General features: G+C 55.8%; 1 protein-coding gene across 1 annotated transcript; it reads right to left on the bottom strand.

Moving 5' to 3' along the window:
• Window positions 1-895: 895 nt before the first annotated feature.
• On the bottom strand, window positions 896-17,465 carry LOC142824438 (maestro heat-like repeat family member 5). Its single transcript, XM_075916389.1, has 10 exons — window positions 17,173-17,465; window positions 16,318-16,472; window positions 15,583-15,709; window positions 11,699-11,886; window positions 10,911-11,048; window positions 10,633-10,753; window positions 9,960-10,094; window positions 7,352-7,454; window positions 5,973-6,047; window positions 896-948 (listed from the first exon to the last, which is right to left on the bottom strand). The coding sequence occupies exons 1-10, from the start codon at window positions 17,359-17,361 to the stop codon at window positions 896-898; spliced, it is 1,284 nt and encodes a 427-aa protein (XP_075772504.1). The 5' UTR covers window positions 17,362-17,465.
• Window positions 17,466-18,716: the final 1,251 nt, after the last annotated feature.

Raw genomic sequence — 18,716 nt, forward strand, 5'->3', positions numbered from 1 at the left:
GAAACCAAGACCCAGGAGCAGATCTTGAGGCAGCAAACAGAGCGGCTGACATGCCTGTATAGGCATGGGAGGGGCCGGATTTCTCAGCAACAGTATGGTTATTGCTTGTGGTGCATGGCAGATCGGGGACAGGGCTGTGTAAAATATACAGGTCAGCACATTTAATATGCTCCTACCCTGACATAAAATTTTAGGGAGCTCACGGGAGGCTGCTACAACAATGAGAATGCTGCTTATACTGAGGTCTAACCCAGTCAATAGACGGCAAAACCTTCCCTTTAAACATCCAAAAGCTCTTTCTACCACCATTCTGCATTTGCTCGGCCTATAGCTGAGCTGCTTCCTACTGATGTCCAGGCTGCCTGCGTACTGCTTCAGGGGCCACAGCAAGAAGAGGAGGCTGGGCTTCTAAGAATCACAATTGGCATTTCAATGCCTCCGATGCTACTTGGATCACTGGCTACTTGGATCACAGCAGCCTCCCACCATCTTATTCCCCCGCTCTGAATTAATTTCCAGCTGACCGGTAGCTGCCTGGCCTTGCTAACTTCCACATGGCTATTACCACTCGCTTCTCAACTATCAAAGCCAGTCTCATTCTGGCACTGCTGCACCTCAGGGAAGGAAACCTCCATGAAAGTCGCCTTATGCATGCACAAGTTTTGCAGCCACTGGTCGTTGTCCCATAGCTGCAGTCCTGCCAGTCTCTGCTTGTCGCCTGGGTCCAGAACTGGCATTTCTCTCTGTCAGAAGAATCGATTGCCGCTAGCATCTCCACTCAGGTGTTTCACTCACCTCTGTGTTCATGGCCTCCGCACGTTCTTCTTGCTCTAGCGGCTCCTGGCTAGGCCCTGGACATAAGTTGTGAATTGTTTGCAGTGATGACCATCGCTCTTTACTGCTGAACGGGATCCATGTTTGTCTTGTGATGGTGTCTACCCAGATAACCTGGGGGAAAGAGTGTGAAAAGGTTGTTTGCCGTAAGAACATAAGAATGGCTGTACTAGGTCAGACCAAAGGGCCATCTAGCCCAGTGGCCTGTCTGCCGATAGTGACCAGCACCAGGTGCCCCAAAGAGGCTGGACCGAAGGCAATGATCAAGCAATTTGTCTCTTGCCATCCCTCTCTAGGGAAGGCCGTCGACGGAGGCATGTAGATTAGACAGATCGGCATAGGGAAAGGAAGCCGCGATTAAAATAATCGCGGCTTCATTTAAATTTAAATGGCTGCCCCGCTCTGCTGATCAGCTGTTTGTCGGCAGATCGGGGCAGTTTGGATGTGCCGCGGTCGACAAGGAAGCCTTTGTCGATCGGCGCAGGTATGCCTCGTGAAACCAGGTTGACCTGCGCTGATCGACAAAGGCTTCCTTGTAGACCACGGCGCCTCCAGACTGCCCCGATCTGCCGACAAACTGCTGATAAGCTGTTTGTCGGCTCAGCGCGGCAGCCATTTAAATTTAAATGAAGCCGCGATTATTTTAATCGAGGCTTCATTTCCCTTTTTCGAATAAACTAATCTACATGCCTCCGTCGATCTACCCTAATAGATTAGTAATACATGATTTCCCTTTACAGAACCCATGTTGACTTTTGTCCAACAAATTATGTTCTTCTACATGCCTCACAAATTTATTCTTTACTATTGTTTTGACTAATTTGCCCGGTACTGAAGTTAGACTTACCTGTCTCTTGCTATGTTTTTTAATTTGGGGTATACATTTAAGTTGGGCCTCTATTATAGTGTCTTTAAAAAGTTTCCATGCAGCTTGCAGGGATTTGGCTCTAGTCACTGTGCCTTTTAATTTCTGTTTAACTAACCTCCTCATTTTTGTGTAATTCCCCTTTTTGAAATTAAGTGCCAGGGTGTTGGACTGCTGGGGTGTTCTTCCCACCACAGGCATGTTAAATGTTATTAAATTATGGTCATTATTCCCAGTCGGTCCTGTAACAGTTATCTCCTGGACCTGATCCTGCACTCTACTCAGATCTAAATCAAGTATTGCCTCTCCCCTGGTGGGTTCCTGCACCAGCTGCTCCAAGAAGCAGTCATTTAAGCCATTGAGAAATTTTCTCTCTGCTTCTCTTCCTAAGGTAACATGTATCCAGTCAACATGGGGATAATTAAAATCCCCCATTATTGTAGAGTTCTCTATTTTGGTAGCCTCTCTAATCTCCCTCAGCATTTCAATGTCAATATCGCTGTCCTGGTCAGGTGGTCGGTAATATATCCCAACTGCTAATTTCTTATTATTGGAGCATGGAATTACTATCCATAGCGATTCTATGGAACATGTTGATTCATTTAATATTTTATTTCATTTGATTCTACATTATCTTTCACATACAGTGCCCTCCGCCACCCACCCGGCCTGCTTTATCCTTTCTATATATTTTATATCTCGGTATGATTGTGTCCCACAGATTTTCCTCATTCCACCAGGTTTCAGTGATGCCTATTATGTCAATCTCCTCCTTTAATACGAGGTACTCTAGTTCACCCATCTTATTAGTCAGACTCCTAGCATTTGTGTAGAAGCACTTTAAAAATTTGCCACTGCTTATTTGTCTGCCCTTCCCTGATGCATTGGATTCCTTTGTATGCGGTTGTTTGTCTGCTCTGGCCCATGGTTTGTCGTCTCCCCTCCTCTCCTTTCTGACTATAGCTTAAAGAATCTCTATCGATGGATTTTCCTCTAAGAGAAGTCTCCATCCGATTTACGTGCATCTCCGCACCAATCGGCTTTCCCCCATCTCTTAGTTTAAAAAGTGCTCTACGGCCTTTTTAAGGTTTAGTGCCAGCAGTCTGGTTCCACCCTGGTTTAGGTGGAGCCCATCCTTCCTGTATAGGCTCCCCCTCTCCCAAAAGTGTCCCCAGTTCCTAATAAATCCAAACCCCTCATCCCTACACCATCGTCTCATCCACGCATTGAGACTCTGAAGCTCTGCCTGCCTACCTGGCCCTGCGCGTGGAACTGGAAGCATTTCCGAGAATCCCACCATAGAGGTCCTGGATTTCAGTCTCTTTTCTAGCAGCCTAAATTTGGCATCCAGGACATCTCTCCTACCCTTTCCTATGTCATTGGTACCTACATGTACCACAACCACCAGCTCCTCCCCAGCACTACACATAAGTCTATGTAGATGCCTCGAGAGATCTGCAACCTTCGCACCAGGCAGGCAAGTGACCATACGGGTCTCCCGGTCATCACAAACCCAACTATCTATGGGTATGTCTACACTACAAAGTTAGTTTGAACTAACGTTAGTTCGAATTAACTTTCATAGGCGCTACACTAGCGCTCCGTTAGTTCGAATTTAATTTGAACTAACGGAGCACTTAGTTCGAACTAGGTAATCCTCATTCCACGAGGATTAAGCCTAGTTCGAACTTACTAGTTCGAATTAAGGGCTGTGTAGACCCTTAATTCAAACTAGTGGGAGGCTAGCCCTCCCCAGGTTTCCTTGGTGGCCACTCTGGCCAACACCAGGGAAACTCTATTGCCCCCATCCCGGCCCCGGACCCCTTAAAGGGCCACGGGCTGGCTACGGTGCCCGTGCCAGGTGCAAGCCTGCCAGCACCCAGCTAGCAGACCCTGCACCTGGCACGGATCGAGCCACCCACCCGATGCCCCCCAGCCTTCCCCCTCTTCCCGGGACCAGGCTGGTGGCTCCCGGGAGCTTGCCCTGGACCGCAAGAGGCGGGCAACCGCCTGGGCTAGTGCAGACATCGTGGACCTCGTCCACGATCTCCGCACTAGGCACAGGAAAGTGGCCGGCTTGGGCAGGAGAGCTGCCAGCCTGGCCACCCAGGAGCAGGTTTGCATGAAAATCAAGGTGGTCCACTGAGACTCCCGACCCTGAGCCCTGAGCTTACAATGGCCGTACTGGGTCAGACCAAAGGTCCATCTAGCCCAGTAGCCTGTCTGCCGACAGTGGCCAACACTAGGTACCCCAGAGGGGATGGACCGAAGACAATGACCAAGCCATTTGTCTCGTGCCATCCCTCTCCAGCCTTCCACAAACTTTGGGCAGGGACACCACTCCTACCCCCTGGCTAATACCACCACTCCATGGACCCAACCTCCATCACTATATCTCACTTCTCTTTAAACTCTGTTCTAGTTCTAGCCTTCACAGCCTCCTGCAGCAGGGAGTTCCACAGGTTGACTCTTTGCTTTGTGAAGAACAGCTTTCTGTTACTAGTTTGAAGCCTGCTACCCATTCCTTTCCTTTGGTGTCCTCTAGTCCTTCTATTATGGGAACTAATGCAGAACTTTTCTTTATGCACCCTCTCTACACCACTCATGATTTTATAGACCTCTATCATATCCCCCCTCAGTCTCCTCTTTTCTAAGCTGAGAAGTCCCAGTCTCTTTAGCCTCTCTTCATATGGGACCTGTTCCAAACCCCTCATCATTTTAGTTGCCCTCCTCTCTCCCACCCTCTCTCTTTCCCTCTCCCACCTCCTTTTCCCAGTCTCCCCCAGTTTTGTTCAATAAAGAGAGATTCTATTTTTGACCACACATTTTCTTTATTTTGTACATCAGGAAGGGGGGCTAGGGAAGGGTAAGTGGAAGGAGGTGAGGGAGGAATGGGGTACGAGCCCACGATGGGGAGGACTGGGCTGGCTCTGCGGGCTTCTGGGTGTGGAAGCTCTCCTGCAGCCCCCCAATTGCCCGCCTCCCCAGATGGCAGCCTGCGGCAAGTGCAGCCGGGCTGATGGCCGAGTGCTGTGATGTGCCCAGTGTGGGTACTCCGGGCACTCCAAGCCAGGACTGCTTCGCAAGCGGGGCACCCCTGAGAACTGTCTGTCTGGGGTGGGGGTCGGGTCGCTTTAAGCACAGCCCTTGGCTAGCCTGTGACAGCAGCTCCATGCTCTAAGTCCTCATCTGATGCCCTGCCGGCACTGCTTCCAGCCAGCCTTAACCGCGGTTCAGGGTCCACTTAATGTGGACATGCTAGTTCGAATTAGCAAAACGCGAATTCGAACTAGTTTTTTAGTCTGGATGCGTTAGTTCGAATTAGCGCTGTGGTGTAGACATACCCCCATTGGCTGCCCAGGGCCCTGGCTTTGCGAGAGTCTCGGAACGTCTTCCCAGGTGTCTCTGGGCTGGACTCTGCTACGGAAGCTGATGTCCCTTGTGAATACCCACCCCACGGCCCAGCCCCGGCTCCAAAGAGCTGCTCCCGTGTGTTGTACGTACCGTGGCAGGATGAAGAGTCCTTCTGTGTCGGTGCCGCTCCCTAATCAAAACGCACCCCACACGAGGTTCGCAAGCTTCTGCAGCCATTTAAAATGTTCATTCAGGACGATCGCTGTGGTCCTGTCTGATCTTAAAGGCACTTCCTGGAAAGCTGAAAGAAAGAGGAAATGGCTTGGAAAACTCACAGAGCTGCTGTCACAGGTGGCTGGGAAATCTTTGCTTCCGAATGGCCTTTGCCACGGGAACACGACAGCAACCGTAACTCTGGCATTTAGGTGCAGAGCAACAAAGGGGCTTTGGCTCCTAACTTCTACCGAATCCTTTGTGCAATTGTGCCACCTTCAGTGCTCCAGAGGTGGCAGGGAAAGGTGTTTCCTGGGGGCCCGCACGGGATGGCCTAGGAGCCAAGAACCCAACTCTGGGTGAAGGTCCCTGGCCTACAGCCTCTCTAGTGGAGGGGAGCAGGTGGTGGAACTTTTTGTGACAGAGGGTAAGAATCCTTCTCCTCCTCCTACTGACTAGTCATCTTCAGTTCTGGGCGGCCTCCCTTGAGAGCTTTTGTGTTCTTATCCCCATTTTACAGGTGGGGAAGGTGAGGCACAGAGTTGCTCCTGGTGGCTCAAATCTCCTGACTCCCATTCTTACATTGACCAGCAAGACCATTCTTCCCCCTTAAGCACTGTCCCCAGACAGAGACAGACACTGGGGCAGCTGTGTTCAGGCCTCATACTGCCCACAGATGCCCGAACGCCCAGAGCTGTTTCCTTACCTTCACACAGGTGGAAGATGCCATCTGCACTCACTGTCTCCGCCAACAGGTAGACGAAATGGTGGATGGTCTCTCCTAAACAGACCAGGAATACCCCGGAGCTCAGGACTTTTCAACATCATCCCTGAAAATTGCTAAAGATTCAGCCATTCCCACAAGACAGCCATGGGAAATTCAATACCCGGCCCTTCGATGTGGCACGAAGCACATGGGAGAAAGCATCCGACCCCAGAAGTCACTGAAAGGCCGATTGCAAAGGAGACTGAAATTACATCTTGCTGGTTTCCTGGAGATGTGGCCAAAAAGTTGTGGGCAGGAGAAGTTGGAAGAGACCAAATGGCAAAGTGGCTCCCTCCAGCTTGCAGTAAATGTGAATTCTGGCACACGCAGATCCCCGCTGTCGGATTCTGGTGCTTGTCAGGCAGGGTGCGTTGATTTAAATCAAGTTTCCCACTGGTATTACTTTTCAAATTTCTTCAAACACTAGTGCAAATCTCCTCAGTGACACATCGTAATTTATAGCTGGGAGTAGCATTTTACACCAGCTAAGAGAGCACCCTGTGTGTCATTCTGGTAGATAACCTGACTTCTGTTAATTTAGGAAATAGCACATGATCACCAGTGTTAAGCTGCAGACCTTGAAGCAGCATGTTAGGGATGGGAAGGACTAAATCATACACAAAAACACAATAGGGCTGATATTTTATTCAACTAACTCTTCCATGTTATATCCATGTTACACATTTGCAGTTGCAGGAGGCTCCTGAGTTGCTGGCTGATTCTTGTCCTGAAACCCCTTTCGGTTCATGTTCATTTTTTATTAATTCAAACAGACGTGTCCCCAGAATGCTAAATGTGCAGTGTCCTTACGACTTCTGCAGGGAGCTCTCCTCTTCCCCCCTCCCACTGGCATTGTGATGCAGCTCTTAAGCCAAGTGACCCAAAAAGCTAAATTGTGCTTGGGAGACACTTAATTTGGCTGTAAGCCCACTGAAAGACGTATAGCAGGGGGGACCTTTGGGAAAGCTGAGTTCTGCCTGGCCCAGGCTCACCACCACACAAGCAGAGAACAAAACATATCGGATCCGGGCTATGTCTGTCTGTGCCCATGTGTCTCAGCGGGATGACAGACAATGAAAGCCCAGAACTGACAAGGAGGAAGAGATGCTGGTTAGGCTGGAGAGACTAGAGCCATTAATGCGATTGGATGAGACTGTCGGGATGGGCAGCGCATGTTTGTGATAACATCATAACCTATTGAACTGATTGTTCAATGAAACTAGTGAAAATTCCCCCTGGTCCCAGAGAACGGAGTGGGAAGTGGAAAAAGAGCTTTGAAGGAAGCACGGGAAAAGCTCACGTGGGTTTGCTCTGCTTACCGATGAACAGGGCTGCAGAATGTCGGATGGACGGCTGGGAGCTTTCCAGATACTTTAAAGCCTGGAACAGGAGCCTGGGGATGTTCCTCTCGTTATTCTCCATCTAGGAACAGAGCAGGGAGAAATGCTCAGTGCAGACGACGTGATCTGCCCACAGCGGGCAGGCCAGGGCTGCTGAAGCTCAGAGGGAGGGCAGGGCAAGAGCCAGTAGGAGCCCAGACGATGGAGCTGCCCCTCTCGGAAGGGCCGGATGCAGAGGGTGCCCAGCAGTCCCAGTGTCCTAACCCCACAGGGCCTGCAGGGCAGCAGGGGAGTGGAGGGCAGGAGCAGGGTGCACAGCCGCTGTGCCCACCCCACAAGCAAAAGGGGCAGGACCCCACGGGAGCCCTTCTAGGAGGGGCTGCCTCTGATGTCCCTGCGTGACGAGCGGGGTGGAGAACCCCCTGGGTGCTCGGGGGGTGGGGCTAGAAAGGTCTCCCTGAGCTCCCCACTCACTGCTCTGCGGGCCCAAGGAACACACCTACCAGGCACTTCCCGACGCACGGCAAGAGCTGCGAGGAGCCGTCCCAGGCCAGGCTGCAGAAGAGACTCTTCGGATTGGCCCAGCCGAGGAACACGGCGCAGCGGAAGAGGGTCACTTTGCAGCTCTGCAGCACAAGGGGAGAGCGAGGGGCCTCGCTGAGAGAGGGAGCGTCTGGGGCACGTCCCCTCCTCCCTGCTCCTTGGGCTCCTGCTCTCGCTGCCAGGGGAGGTTCCTGCCCCTTGTTCCCAAAGGGAGGCTGCTCAGGGGAGGGGCTGAGAACTGGCTGGCGAGAGCCGGACGGGATCTCCACAGCTCAGCCCTTCTGCGCAGAGACGGCAACGGCAGCACCAGGCCGCTCTGGGACCCCAAAGGGTCTGAGCCCAGGGGCCCTCCCCTGTGGCCCCTGCACGTCCCCAGTGGCCCTGGCTGGGCAGGGGCTCTGGAGACGGGTGGGGCCCAGGGGACTCTGGCGCTTTGCTCTCTGGAAATACCGAGCGCGGCACTTACCAGGATCACGCTCTGCTCCTCGTCTGCCAGGTGGAGCAGCAGCGGGAGCAGGCAGCTGGTGAGTTCCTGCTGCATGGCCAGTTTGTCTGGGTCCTTCACCCCGCTCAGCATGGTGCCCAGCAGGGAAATGGCGGCTGAGCGGACACTGCCCCTCTCCTGGCAAGGACACGCGGGGGCAGGGAAGCCGGTGAGAGCCGGGCCGTGTCCCTGGCCACAGAGGCTGCTCTGGGCTCCCCTCCCGGGGCCCTGGGGCCTGGCGCTCACGCCTGCCCCCTTGGGGAGCAGCAGCAGGCGGGGGAGGATCTGGGCACAGGAGGTTTGGGGGGGAGGCTGCAGCAGGGCTAGGAGCTTGGTGCTCAGGTTGGCCCAGAAGGGCTCTGCCAGGGAGGGGGCTGCGTCGGAGACACCCCACCCTTGGCAGGGGCCCCCTTGGGTGCTGCGTGGCCGGCCTGAGGGGGGAAGGGGCTGGGCAGGGACATAGCAGGGCGGCAGGGAGAGGAGGGAGGGGGAATGTGCTTCTCCGGGGTTCCCAGCCTTACGTGGTCAATGAGCGGGCGCAGGCTGGCTGACATGTCCTGGGAGATGGAGCCAAGCCCCTCCCCGGCGAGCAGGTAGATGGCATCTGCCGCCTCCGTCATGGCCTCCAGGACAGTCCTTGCGTCCGTGGCGCAGAACATGGCGATGGTCCCGGGCAGCTGGGCCCGTAACAACTGCCCCTGTGGGAATGCAGAAGGCAGCTCCCCACTGTCCTGGGACGCAGCCTGGGGCAGGGGCTGGACCCTCCCTCCCCATCGGCCAGACCCCAGGGATGGCCCAGCCCCCAGCAGGGGAGAAAGTCCTTCTCCTGCCGCTCCGCCAGGTGCTTTGCACCCCTGGCCCTTGAGCAGAGCCTGCCCTGTCGCCTGCCGAGAGCCGCTCCAGGCCCCGCCCACCGAGCTCTGACCCCGCCCCCCGACTCCTCTGCCCTTGCCAAGTTTGGGCTTTGTTGCCCGAGTCTCCTCCCCCCACTGCCCTGAGCGACGACCTGAGTCTCCTTCCCCGCCCCACAGCAGCGGATTTAGGCTTCCCGAGGCCCCGTGCATGCACCGAGTCAAAGGAGGGGCCCCGTGAAATTTCGCTGCCCGGGGCCCCGCAGCAGTCTCACCCGCCCTTGCCTCCCCACCACCTACACTGACCATGCTCTGCCTGGGAGCAGGGACACCCCCTCGCGCCTGGTTTGCTCAGTATCGCACCCCAGGATCTTTGGCGCTGGGAGCACCACAGGCTTCCTCGGTCCCCTGGTGTCAGATCGGGGCTCCCTGGGGCACCGCTGAGAGGCAAGTCAAAGGCAAACTCCTCAGAGACAGGGCGACTTCCAGCCCACGACTGGGGCCCTCCCTCTGAGGCACCAAACCAGCCACACAGAGCACTGCTGTTCCCCACACTGGATACCCCAGCAAGCCCTGAGACTCTCCCTCTGAAACTTTGCACCGACATCTTACATGGCCCACGTGCTCCAAGATTTGGTGCAAACATAAAGCAGGGCTTGCAACAGTGATGTGTCGGTTATCCCCCAGCCGGGCAAGCCAGGCCCCTCACCTTCCCCGGCCAGAAGAGAACACTGGCCAGGCCTCGCAGACAGAGCCTCCGTATCGCAGGGTTGTTGTCTTGGGTCCATTCCATCAGGTGTTCCTGGAGGTCTGATTTGGTGACAGTGCTGAGGATGGAAGGACTCTGGAGAATTGGAAAGAGAAAATCAGCGTCAGGCTAAGGAGCAGAAATCTGCCTTTGGTCTGTGCCTGCTCCATCATCTTTGCCAACTGGCCACTTTCTGCTGCACAAAATCTCTGGAGTGAAGGAGCCAGTGGCTGGTGTTTGAAATGGTCCATTCCTAGAAGGGCAACTAATCCACAAGTGCCTAATGAACTCCAGGGACAGAGGACTCTCTGGGGACCGCTAAGCGTCCTGGGCAGAGCGCTGTGGCAGAGGAAAAAGAAACCCCAGGGGAAGGCGAGGAGAGAGGCCCGGGCTTGGGGTGCTGGAGAAACATCTCCTCTTGTCACATGTCCCAGGGAGGTGCATGCAGCCAGGAGCAATCTCACCCTGCCCCCCTCCACTCTGCCCAGTCCCGCTAGTATCTGCGTGGGCAGAGGAGCTGGCTGGCTGTGAGATTGCTGAACCGCTGGCCATGGGCCCCAGCCCCTATTGGCCCAGGAGGGGTCTGAGCTGCTCTGCACAAGCCCACATGTGCCAGGCCGCTCCGGACTCTCACCTCGGTGCAGAAAGTCAGGGCGATTTCTCTCAGCGCCTCCTCCTCCTCCCGACTCTGCACGATGGCGATGGCCTCTCTGAGAACCACAGGGACCTGTGGGTTCCGGTGCTCGACCATGGTTCTGGAAGAGCAAAGGGAGAGTCCCCGGGATTACCAAAGGGAGAGACAGTCCCTCCCCCATTGCGGGGCTGAGAGGGCCGGCTGGGGCAGAGGAGGATCTCCCGCCCAACTCCCATTGCCCAGACAGGCCGCAGGAAGAGGAAACTTGAGACTCCTACCTTGCGATCAAGCCCACCCCTCGGGAGAAGTGATGGCGGGAGGCGATCATTTCCCAGCCCTGCTGTAACTGGATACTGGCAAATTCCTTCCAGTATCTGGGCATGGAAAAGAGGGTCTTCACGGCCTCCAGGGACGTGCTAAACTCAAAAAGAAAAAAAAATCCTGGTGTCAGAAATCTACTGCAGCCCAACCCGCTCAAGGCCTGGGGCACAAGGCATGGTCAGCAGTAGCCGGTTTTCCCCGGGATGGACCCAGCACCCTGTCGGGGCTCACTGAGGTTTTGGCAGGTGGCGACACTGCAGCTTCTGCAGATGCTCGGTGCCCTCGCTCCCAATGGTCCAACACCCGACTCTTCGCTGGGGCCGGCACCAGGTCACTGGGCACATGGGCCAGATCCTTAGTTGGTGCGAGGGAGCAAAACTCTGCCCGTTTGCAGCAGCTGAGGTGCCTTCGGGCTCCCCGGCTCCCCCCAGGGGAGTCCACACGGAATCAGCTTCATGGTCCCTCTTGCTCCTGCCTGCCTGTGACACGGCCCCCCTGCTGGGCTGGGCCCCAGTGCTGCAGGTGGCGCATGGGGAGGTACCGACGTGGTCCCTGCCTGTGCTGGGAAGGAGCCGGCCTGTGGGCGGGGTCAGAGGAGCAAGCGTGACTCACAAGCACACGGGTGCCCAGCACCGCTCCCCCCAGACAGACCTGCCCAGAACTGCGCCTGGGCTCCGCAGGGGCCGTGTGTGACCTGCGGGTGCAGCAGATCAAATCTGTTCTTCCCCTTCCTTTCTGCCGTTACCTCAAGGGGCTGAGGCGGCTGGATCCCTCAGGGCTGGATTTCTGGCTGGCCGTCCAGGTCCCTGGCAGGCGCAGGTCCAGCACATGCTGCACCTGCCTGACGCAGAGGAAGAGCAAGTGAGGAAACATTTGCAAGATGGCTTCTCGGTATCCCCACAGGAAAAAGATCTCATAGAGCGTGTCCATAGCCTGGAGTCAGAACGAGACAGAAAAGTCACTGAGCTGACCCCACCTCCCATCCGCTCCCATGGCATTTTGCTGTCATGCTGGTGCCGTTTCTCACATCCTTGTGGCTTCTGAGGAAGGAGGGTTAGTTCCTCAGGGGGGAGGGGAGATGTGATGGCCCCCGACCTGTCTTCCATTGCTAGAATGGGCACAGAAGGGAACCTCTTGGAAAGATCAGAAGAGTCCAGCTGACATTATTCTCCATTATCTCTCTCCATGGCCTAGCCCTCGCCCTTCGCCTTCCCAGGCCTGACCGGAGGGGGCGACACCATCATGAGGAGACCCAAACTTCTAGGCGCATGTACAGGGCATCCCACGATCCCTCTGCTGCCTGAGTAACTCCAGTGCCACAAGCAGCAGGGAGCCGGGGCGATGCCGGGAGGTCGATGCAGTTTCAGTCCAGACCCCACGTTGCTCCCAGCGACTGGCTTTCCAGCAGGTCCCGGTTTGCAGGTCCTCGTTTTCACTCCCCCATCGTGCTGGGCTGCTTGTGTGTTCTGGGCCCAAGGTAGCAACTTATCCTTGTGTCGAGGATCATCTTCCATGAACTTCCACGGCAGTTTTGTGTCTCGTTGAATCCCTCTTCTCACCCACCTGTCTGTGGGGGCAGACCGAGGCTCTAGGGGTGTGAATGTTCGAGAAGCAGCATAGTTCTGCCATGAGTTTTCAGGTCACATTAGGCCCTTGGTCCATTAAACGTCTCTCACAGCAGCCCGACCCTCGCAAGCACCTTCAGGAGTTCGTTGGCAATAACAGCTCGTGGGGGGACTCTCTGGGGCACCGGGTAGCGTTGTTAGGATTGAGTTTTTTTCTTTTTTATTTCTTATTTTAGGTATAGTAACGTAGCAGTAATATAGCAATATAAGGCATATATATATATTAATATACATTTAATAGTTTACAAATCAAGTCCTTTCAGTTGAAGGTCTATTTTCTTTGTTCCGAAGTAGAAAACCAGTTCTGGGTATTTTGGCTGTGTTAGTAAGATTAGAGGAATTCTGCGAATGTTGAAGGCCAAGCTGTAATTGTTTAATTTACAATGGTTTTGCTTTTTCATGCAGTTCTGTAACCCCGGAGACTTGTGCATGTAAGAAGTGTGAATGTGTTGAGATAAGATGCAAAGTTATATGGCTTTAGAACCAGATGGTCAAAGGAGGGGGTTGAGCGAGTGTGAGCGAAGTCCTGAGGATGAGACAACCTGACTGCAGAGGAGTCATCTATAACCACCAATGCGTACCCCTACTCATGAGAAGATTGAATAATTGGCAGATTGATGAGCCTTAGAGCGGAGCAAGCCACCCGAAAGGACGATTGACAACAGGATGAACCTTCGAGAGATGTTCTGGGAACACTCACATCAAAAGATAACATTCCGGTCACAAGCGGACAGAGCGAGATCCATGGATTTTAACAAGAAGAAGGAATATATAAAGCAGGGTGCTTTGCTATGGAACTTTGCGTTCGTCTGCCACACTATCTGGAGAGGAGTATCGGATCGATCGACCGACAAGGCCCTGCTCCCCCCTGTGCTCAATCTACCTGGCCACTAGATTGACACAGACTCTGGACTGGTAACTATATCATCTGGCAGAACTGTGTATGCATGATGTTTTGTGTCTGTTTGAAAAGCATAAGCAACTGTTGTATTCTCAATCGATGCGGCGTACTGCCTTTCCCCCTATAAAAGATCTCGGTGTAGCCCACTAGCACGGAGGTGGACTAATGGTCCATCCTGCTCTTCTAGAAGGGTTCCACCAGATCTAAGCCAATCTTCTCACAAGGTGTCCCTGCCAGGGATAAGGGCATCAGTGGTCCTGCATTGATCACTATTGGGCTGCTTTTCTGGCACTCGGGGCACGTGCTTCCTCCCCAGCCAGAAAACCTGCCGGGCTACTCTCTGTAGAGTTTTCTCTCTCCCGAAGGGTCTGGCCCAGGGCACTGCACGTCCCAGGCACAACAACTCCTGGCAGAGCAGTCACAGGAGCAGTAGTTGGCAGATATCGGTCTTGGTCAGTGGGTGCTGGACCCGGCGATTAAGAAGGTCCTTGCTGATCTCAAACCGGGACCCTGGAGCCAGCACTGAGGTTGACCATCTCCCTGGCTTGTGTCTGCCCCTTGCTGCCAGGCCTTGGAGGGTTGGGTCACTCCTTTGCTCTTGGAGAACATCCCCCCAAGATCCCAAACTACTTCACCAGGGTCAATGGGAACTTCTGCCGGGTCGGGTTCAAATCCTCCTGCCCCAGTTAGAGGGACCCCGACCGTGCTGCTTCTTTGACTCTCTCAGATGCCCCGGCTTGGGGTCTGGCTTCCCTGGCTCCTCTGAGGCCACGTAGTCCTCAAGCAGGGAGACAGTTTCAGCGAGGGGCACTGGGCGGTGTCGCTGCGCCCATTCCTGCCTGCCCCCGGCAGGATCCGTGTCACGGGCGCGATCACAGAAGACTCCTTGGGGGCGTTTCCCAGAGCGCTGGCAAAGCCGCTGACACTCGCTTCTTGGCACTCAAGAGCTTCTCGCTACACTGTCCTGCTGGGCCAGGTCTCCTGGTCTCCCCCAGCCGAGGCACAGAGCAGAGACCCTCCCCCGCCCCCAGAGCTATACAGACATTGAGTCTATTGTGGTCTGAGGTCACAACTGTTTACACAACGCTTGACAGTGAACAAAAGTGATTTTATTAAGCACAAGCTGTGGGATTTACGTGTTTGCAAGTGAGAAAGGGCAGAGCAAAGTGAATTACAAATGTCAAATAACAAGAAACGCATCCGTAGTTTTAACACACACTCGAGCCTCTGACAAACTCACCCTCCAACTGTTCTTATTGGGTTAAAACTCCCAGCAAGGGAAGGTCTCTGTGTTTAAGGATAAGTCATTTGATGGTGGAAGCTCCCCCCAAAGTTAGTAAATTTGTGACTCTGGGGAGTTTTGTAAGCAGCGACTGCAAAGACCAGGCTTCATTTTTTTAAGTTTTCTTGCAGGTCCCTACGTTCTGTGCTCAGGGTGGAGATCAGCCCTGGCACGTGGTGTCCCGACCCTGCACTGGGGCTGCAGAGGTGAAGCCTGGCTGCCTAGCAGAGAAGGTCGCACCCCCACAGGCGTGCTGGGCGGGCTCCAGCTGGAGGTAGCTAGAAAGGCCGGTGGAGCAGCTCAGAAAGGGCAGACACCTACGGGGGCAGAGGTGCCGCTGGGGCTCCCGAGGAGAAGCGCATGTGCACCCGGACGCCGTCACCAGTCAGCAGGGAACCGCAGCAGAAGCCCCGGTTTGGAGGAAAGAGACGGCGCTCAGAATGGGAGAGAAGCTGGCAGGAAGCAGCCCAGGGCGGGTAGTTGAACCCCGGGTGCTTGGCGTCTTTCGGCTGGATTCCCCACCCAGCTAGTGGTGCCCCACTCCAACGCTGACAGGGTGCACTGGGACCCGGTGGAGAGGGTGGCCTGGGTCCCCCTGCCCCTCCACACCAATCCCACCAGGAGTTCTAACACACCTCTGGCTGCTAGGCCTGTGTGAAGGGAGCTGCCCTGTTGATTTGGAGCACAGGGAGTTAAGCCCTGTGTGCAGGGAGCTGCAGGGTTGATTTGGAGCATTGGGACGCACACGGGGTTGAGCTCCAAGTGAGGGGCCTCCGTGTTCGGTGGCGAGTTCGCTACGTGACAGCGCCAGTCTCACTTACGGCCAGAGACACGCTGCGGCTCCTCTCCTCCCGGTGGCTCTTCCGGAGCTTGTCCAGCAGCTGGTGCAGCACGTGCCGGGAGAGCTGTGCTTCTTCCCCCAAGGCCTTCCACAGCTCCCTGGCACCTCTGCAAGGTCAGAAACCGAAATCAGAGCGTCCCTGCTTGCCCCCCCCTTGTGTCCCCAGGGAGAGGCTGGGAAGGCCGGCGGGAAAGGGGGCCCTTAGAGGAGACGCCCGGGGGCTGGGAGGCTGAGGCAGGTGAGTCCCTTCCATGAGCTCTTCATTTATTCCCTTCCCCAGAAGCCTCATTGCTCCTGCAGCCTGTGCCGCTGCTTCCAGTAACTGCCCTGGGGCTGCGCACAGCGTGACACCACCCAGCCCAGCCTGCACCAAAGGCTGCTCGGTGACATTTACGCTGGAGTCACGGCCCAGGGATGCTCCCCAGAGCCTGGTCCTGCCCCTCTGGTGGAGCTGGCGGGAAGGGGGGTGACCACAGAAATCAGGAGCCTGCTGGAACTCTCCAGGGACCTGTCACGTCTGCACTCTGGGCAGGGAAGGGGGAGGGGCTGGTTTCCAAGGGGCTGGGCCTGGGCATCTCCCCTCAGGAGGCAGGGACAGCCCCGTGCCCAGCAGGGAGCTTGCTCCATCGCTGTGGCCTGCCAGGCCTTTCCCGCGCTCTGCCCTGGAGGAGGAGGGAGGGGCAATCAGGCTGAGGTGATAACAGCCTCTCCCTACCTCTCCCATGGCAGCGCGTGGGCCACACAGGCTGGAACCACGTCCCGGGGGTGGGCGCGAGCCAGCAGGGCGATGGTTCCCAGCGCGGCTCTTCTGGCTCTGGGGTCCTCGACGTCGTCCAGCCAGGTGAAAATCTCTCCCACGACGTCTCCCACCTGGAGGCAGCCAGAAAGCTGAGGGGGGGGATTGCCCAAGAGCGGCCTCCTGCCAGGTCACCCCTCCTGGCAGACGGCGCTCGGAGAAGGGCAGGAACGTCACCAAGTCAATGAGCCGCTCTTGGTCCCAGGTCCCCGTGTCACGCGGGTAGAATTCCTGCCTCCCCAGAGGGCGATGGAGCTCAACTGATCAGGGCAGTGACTGATGCTCACACCTCCTAGGAAGGGGCTGTAGAAATGGACTCGGGCAGAGCCCTCCCTGCACCAGTCTAATTTCTGGGGGGGGCACCGGAGCCGGTGGGGCCGGGCAGCAGGATCACACGTCACAGGCACCGGGGCAAAGTGCAAAGCCAAATGGTTCCTGCTGCACCGGTGGGTCACACGAGGGCCCTGCAGGGCACGTGAGGAAACCCCGTCCGCTCCGGGAGCCCAGCGTGGCGACCCCTCGGCAGACTCTGTCAGTGCCGCGCTCCAGGGTGGGGCTGTGACCCACCTGCTGTGGGGCTGGGCTGGCCCCAGGGACGTGTCCAAGCTCCAGCGCACAGAACTCTGGAAACACCTGCCCACCCCAGCACCGAATGGAAAGGGGCTGAGCCGACCTGCCAGACCGGGACCCTGTGCCCCAGGGCCGGTTTCCTCAGAGCCAGTTCTCCCAGCCCCTCTCCCCACACGCCCCTGCCCCTCGCCGGGCGTCTCTTACTCGCTCCATGCGGGCGCTGTGCTGGGACACGGTGGCTCTCAGCGCCTCCTCCGCCGCCCGAAAGCTCTCCAGGGCGGGGGCCGTCAGAGCCTTCACGGCTGCCAGCAGCAGGGCTGTGGGCTGGGCTGAGGCAGGGGGCTCCCCGAGGGTCTGCAATGAACAGGGGCAGAGCCTGTAGGGACTGAGCATTTCCACTGGGCAGCTGCCCTGGGACACTCGCTCCCTGGGGGCTGGCAGGGCCTAGTGAGCATGGAGGAGCCTGCTGAGACCTTTGATTGAGCAGCCTCGCCCGGTGCCAAGGGTTCCCCCGTCCCCTGGGCACCACAGGCCCCTGTAACTCACGGCCCCTGCACTCAGGAGACCTGCCTTTGGCTGATAAACCGGCAGAGCCCTGCAGATCCCTTGTGGAGGGCAGCAGAGGGGTGACTGGAGAACATGCCCCATGTTCCATCCTCCATCCTGGGCCTGAGCAGATGGGCCCAGCGGCTCTAGTAGCCCACAGTGTCCGCGCGGAAAGGACGGAGTGCAGGGCCCTCATGGAAACGCCCTCTGCCTTCCCCACCCGGCAGCGTGTGGCGCTGCCTCCCAACCGGCAGGAATCACGGGCAGGACAGGAAGTAGCTGAGACTGAGGCTACATCTACAATGTAGCCTTCTTGAGGAAAAGCTTATGCAAATGAAGCTTGGCGTGGAATATCGCTGCGCTCCATTTGCATAATTAACGAGCAGCCCTTGTTTTGCAAAACCCCCTCTTGTGTAAGAGCCGTTCTTCCTCAAAAAACAGACTTCTTATAACGTGTAAGGAGGGAAAAGTTTAGCTCGTCTCTCAGGATTTATTGTTTTCCTTCTTTAGGGATGTCAAACTAATGTCTGAGCTTCTTAGGGTTTGAGATGGTTTTTTTCTTTCTTCCTTCCTTTTCCAACTAAGTCTTCAGACCAGGGACTTTGCCTTGGTACCAGTCTCAAAAGGTGGCTCTTTCCATCTATCCAATGTAGAATCATAGAACCATAGAAGGTCATCAAGTCCAGACCCCTGCTCTAGGCAGGACCAATCCCAACTAAATCAACCCGGCCAGGGCTTTGTCAAGCTGAGACTTAAACTCCTCTAGGGATGGAGACTCCACTACTTCCTTAGGTAACCCGTTCCAGTGCTTTACTGCCCTCCTAGTGAAATAGTTTTCCTAATATCCAACCTGGACCTCTCCCACCACAACTTGAGACCATTGCTCCTTGTTCTGTCATCTGTCACTACTGAGAACATCCTCTCTCCAGCCTCTTTGGAACCTCCCTTCAGGAAGTTGCAGGTTGCTATCAATTCCCCCCTCACTCTTCGCTCCTGCAGACTAAACAGACCCAAGTCCCTCAGCCTCTCCTCATAAGTCATATGCTCCAGCTCCCTAATCATTTTGGTCGCCCTCTGCTGGACCCTCTCCAATGCGTCTACATCCTTTTTGTAGTGGGGGGCCCAGAACTGGACACAATACTCTAGATGTGGCCTCACCAGAGCTGAATAAAGGGGAATAAGGACATCTCTGGATCTGCTGG

Source organism: Pelodiscus sinensis, unplaced genomic scaffold (assembly GCF_049634645.1).
Source record: "Pelodiscus sinensis isolate JC-2024 unplaced genomic scaffold, ASM4963464v1 ctg35, whole genome shotgun sequence".
NCBI lineage: Eukaryota > Metazoa > Chordata > Testudines > Trionychidae > Pelodiscus > Pelodiscus sinensis.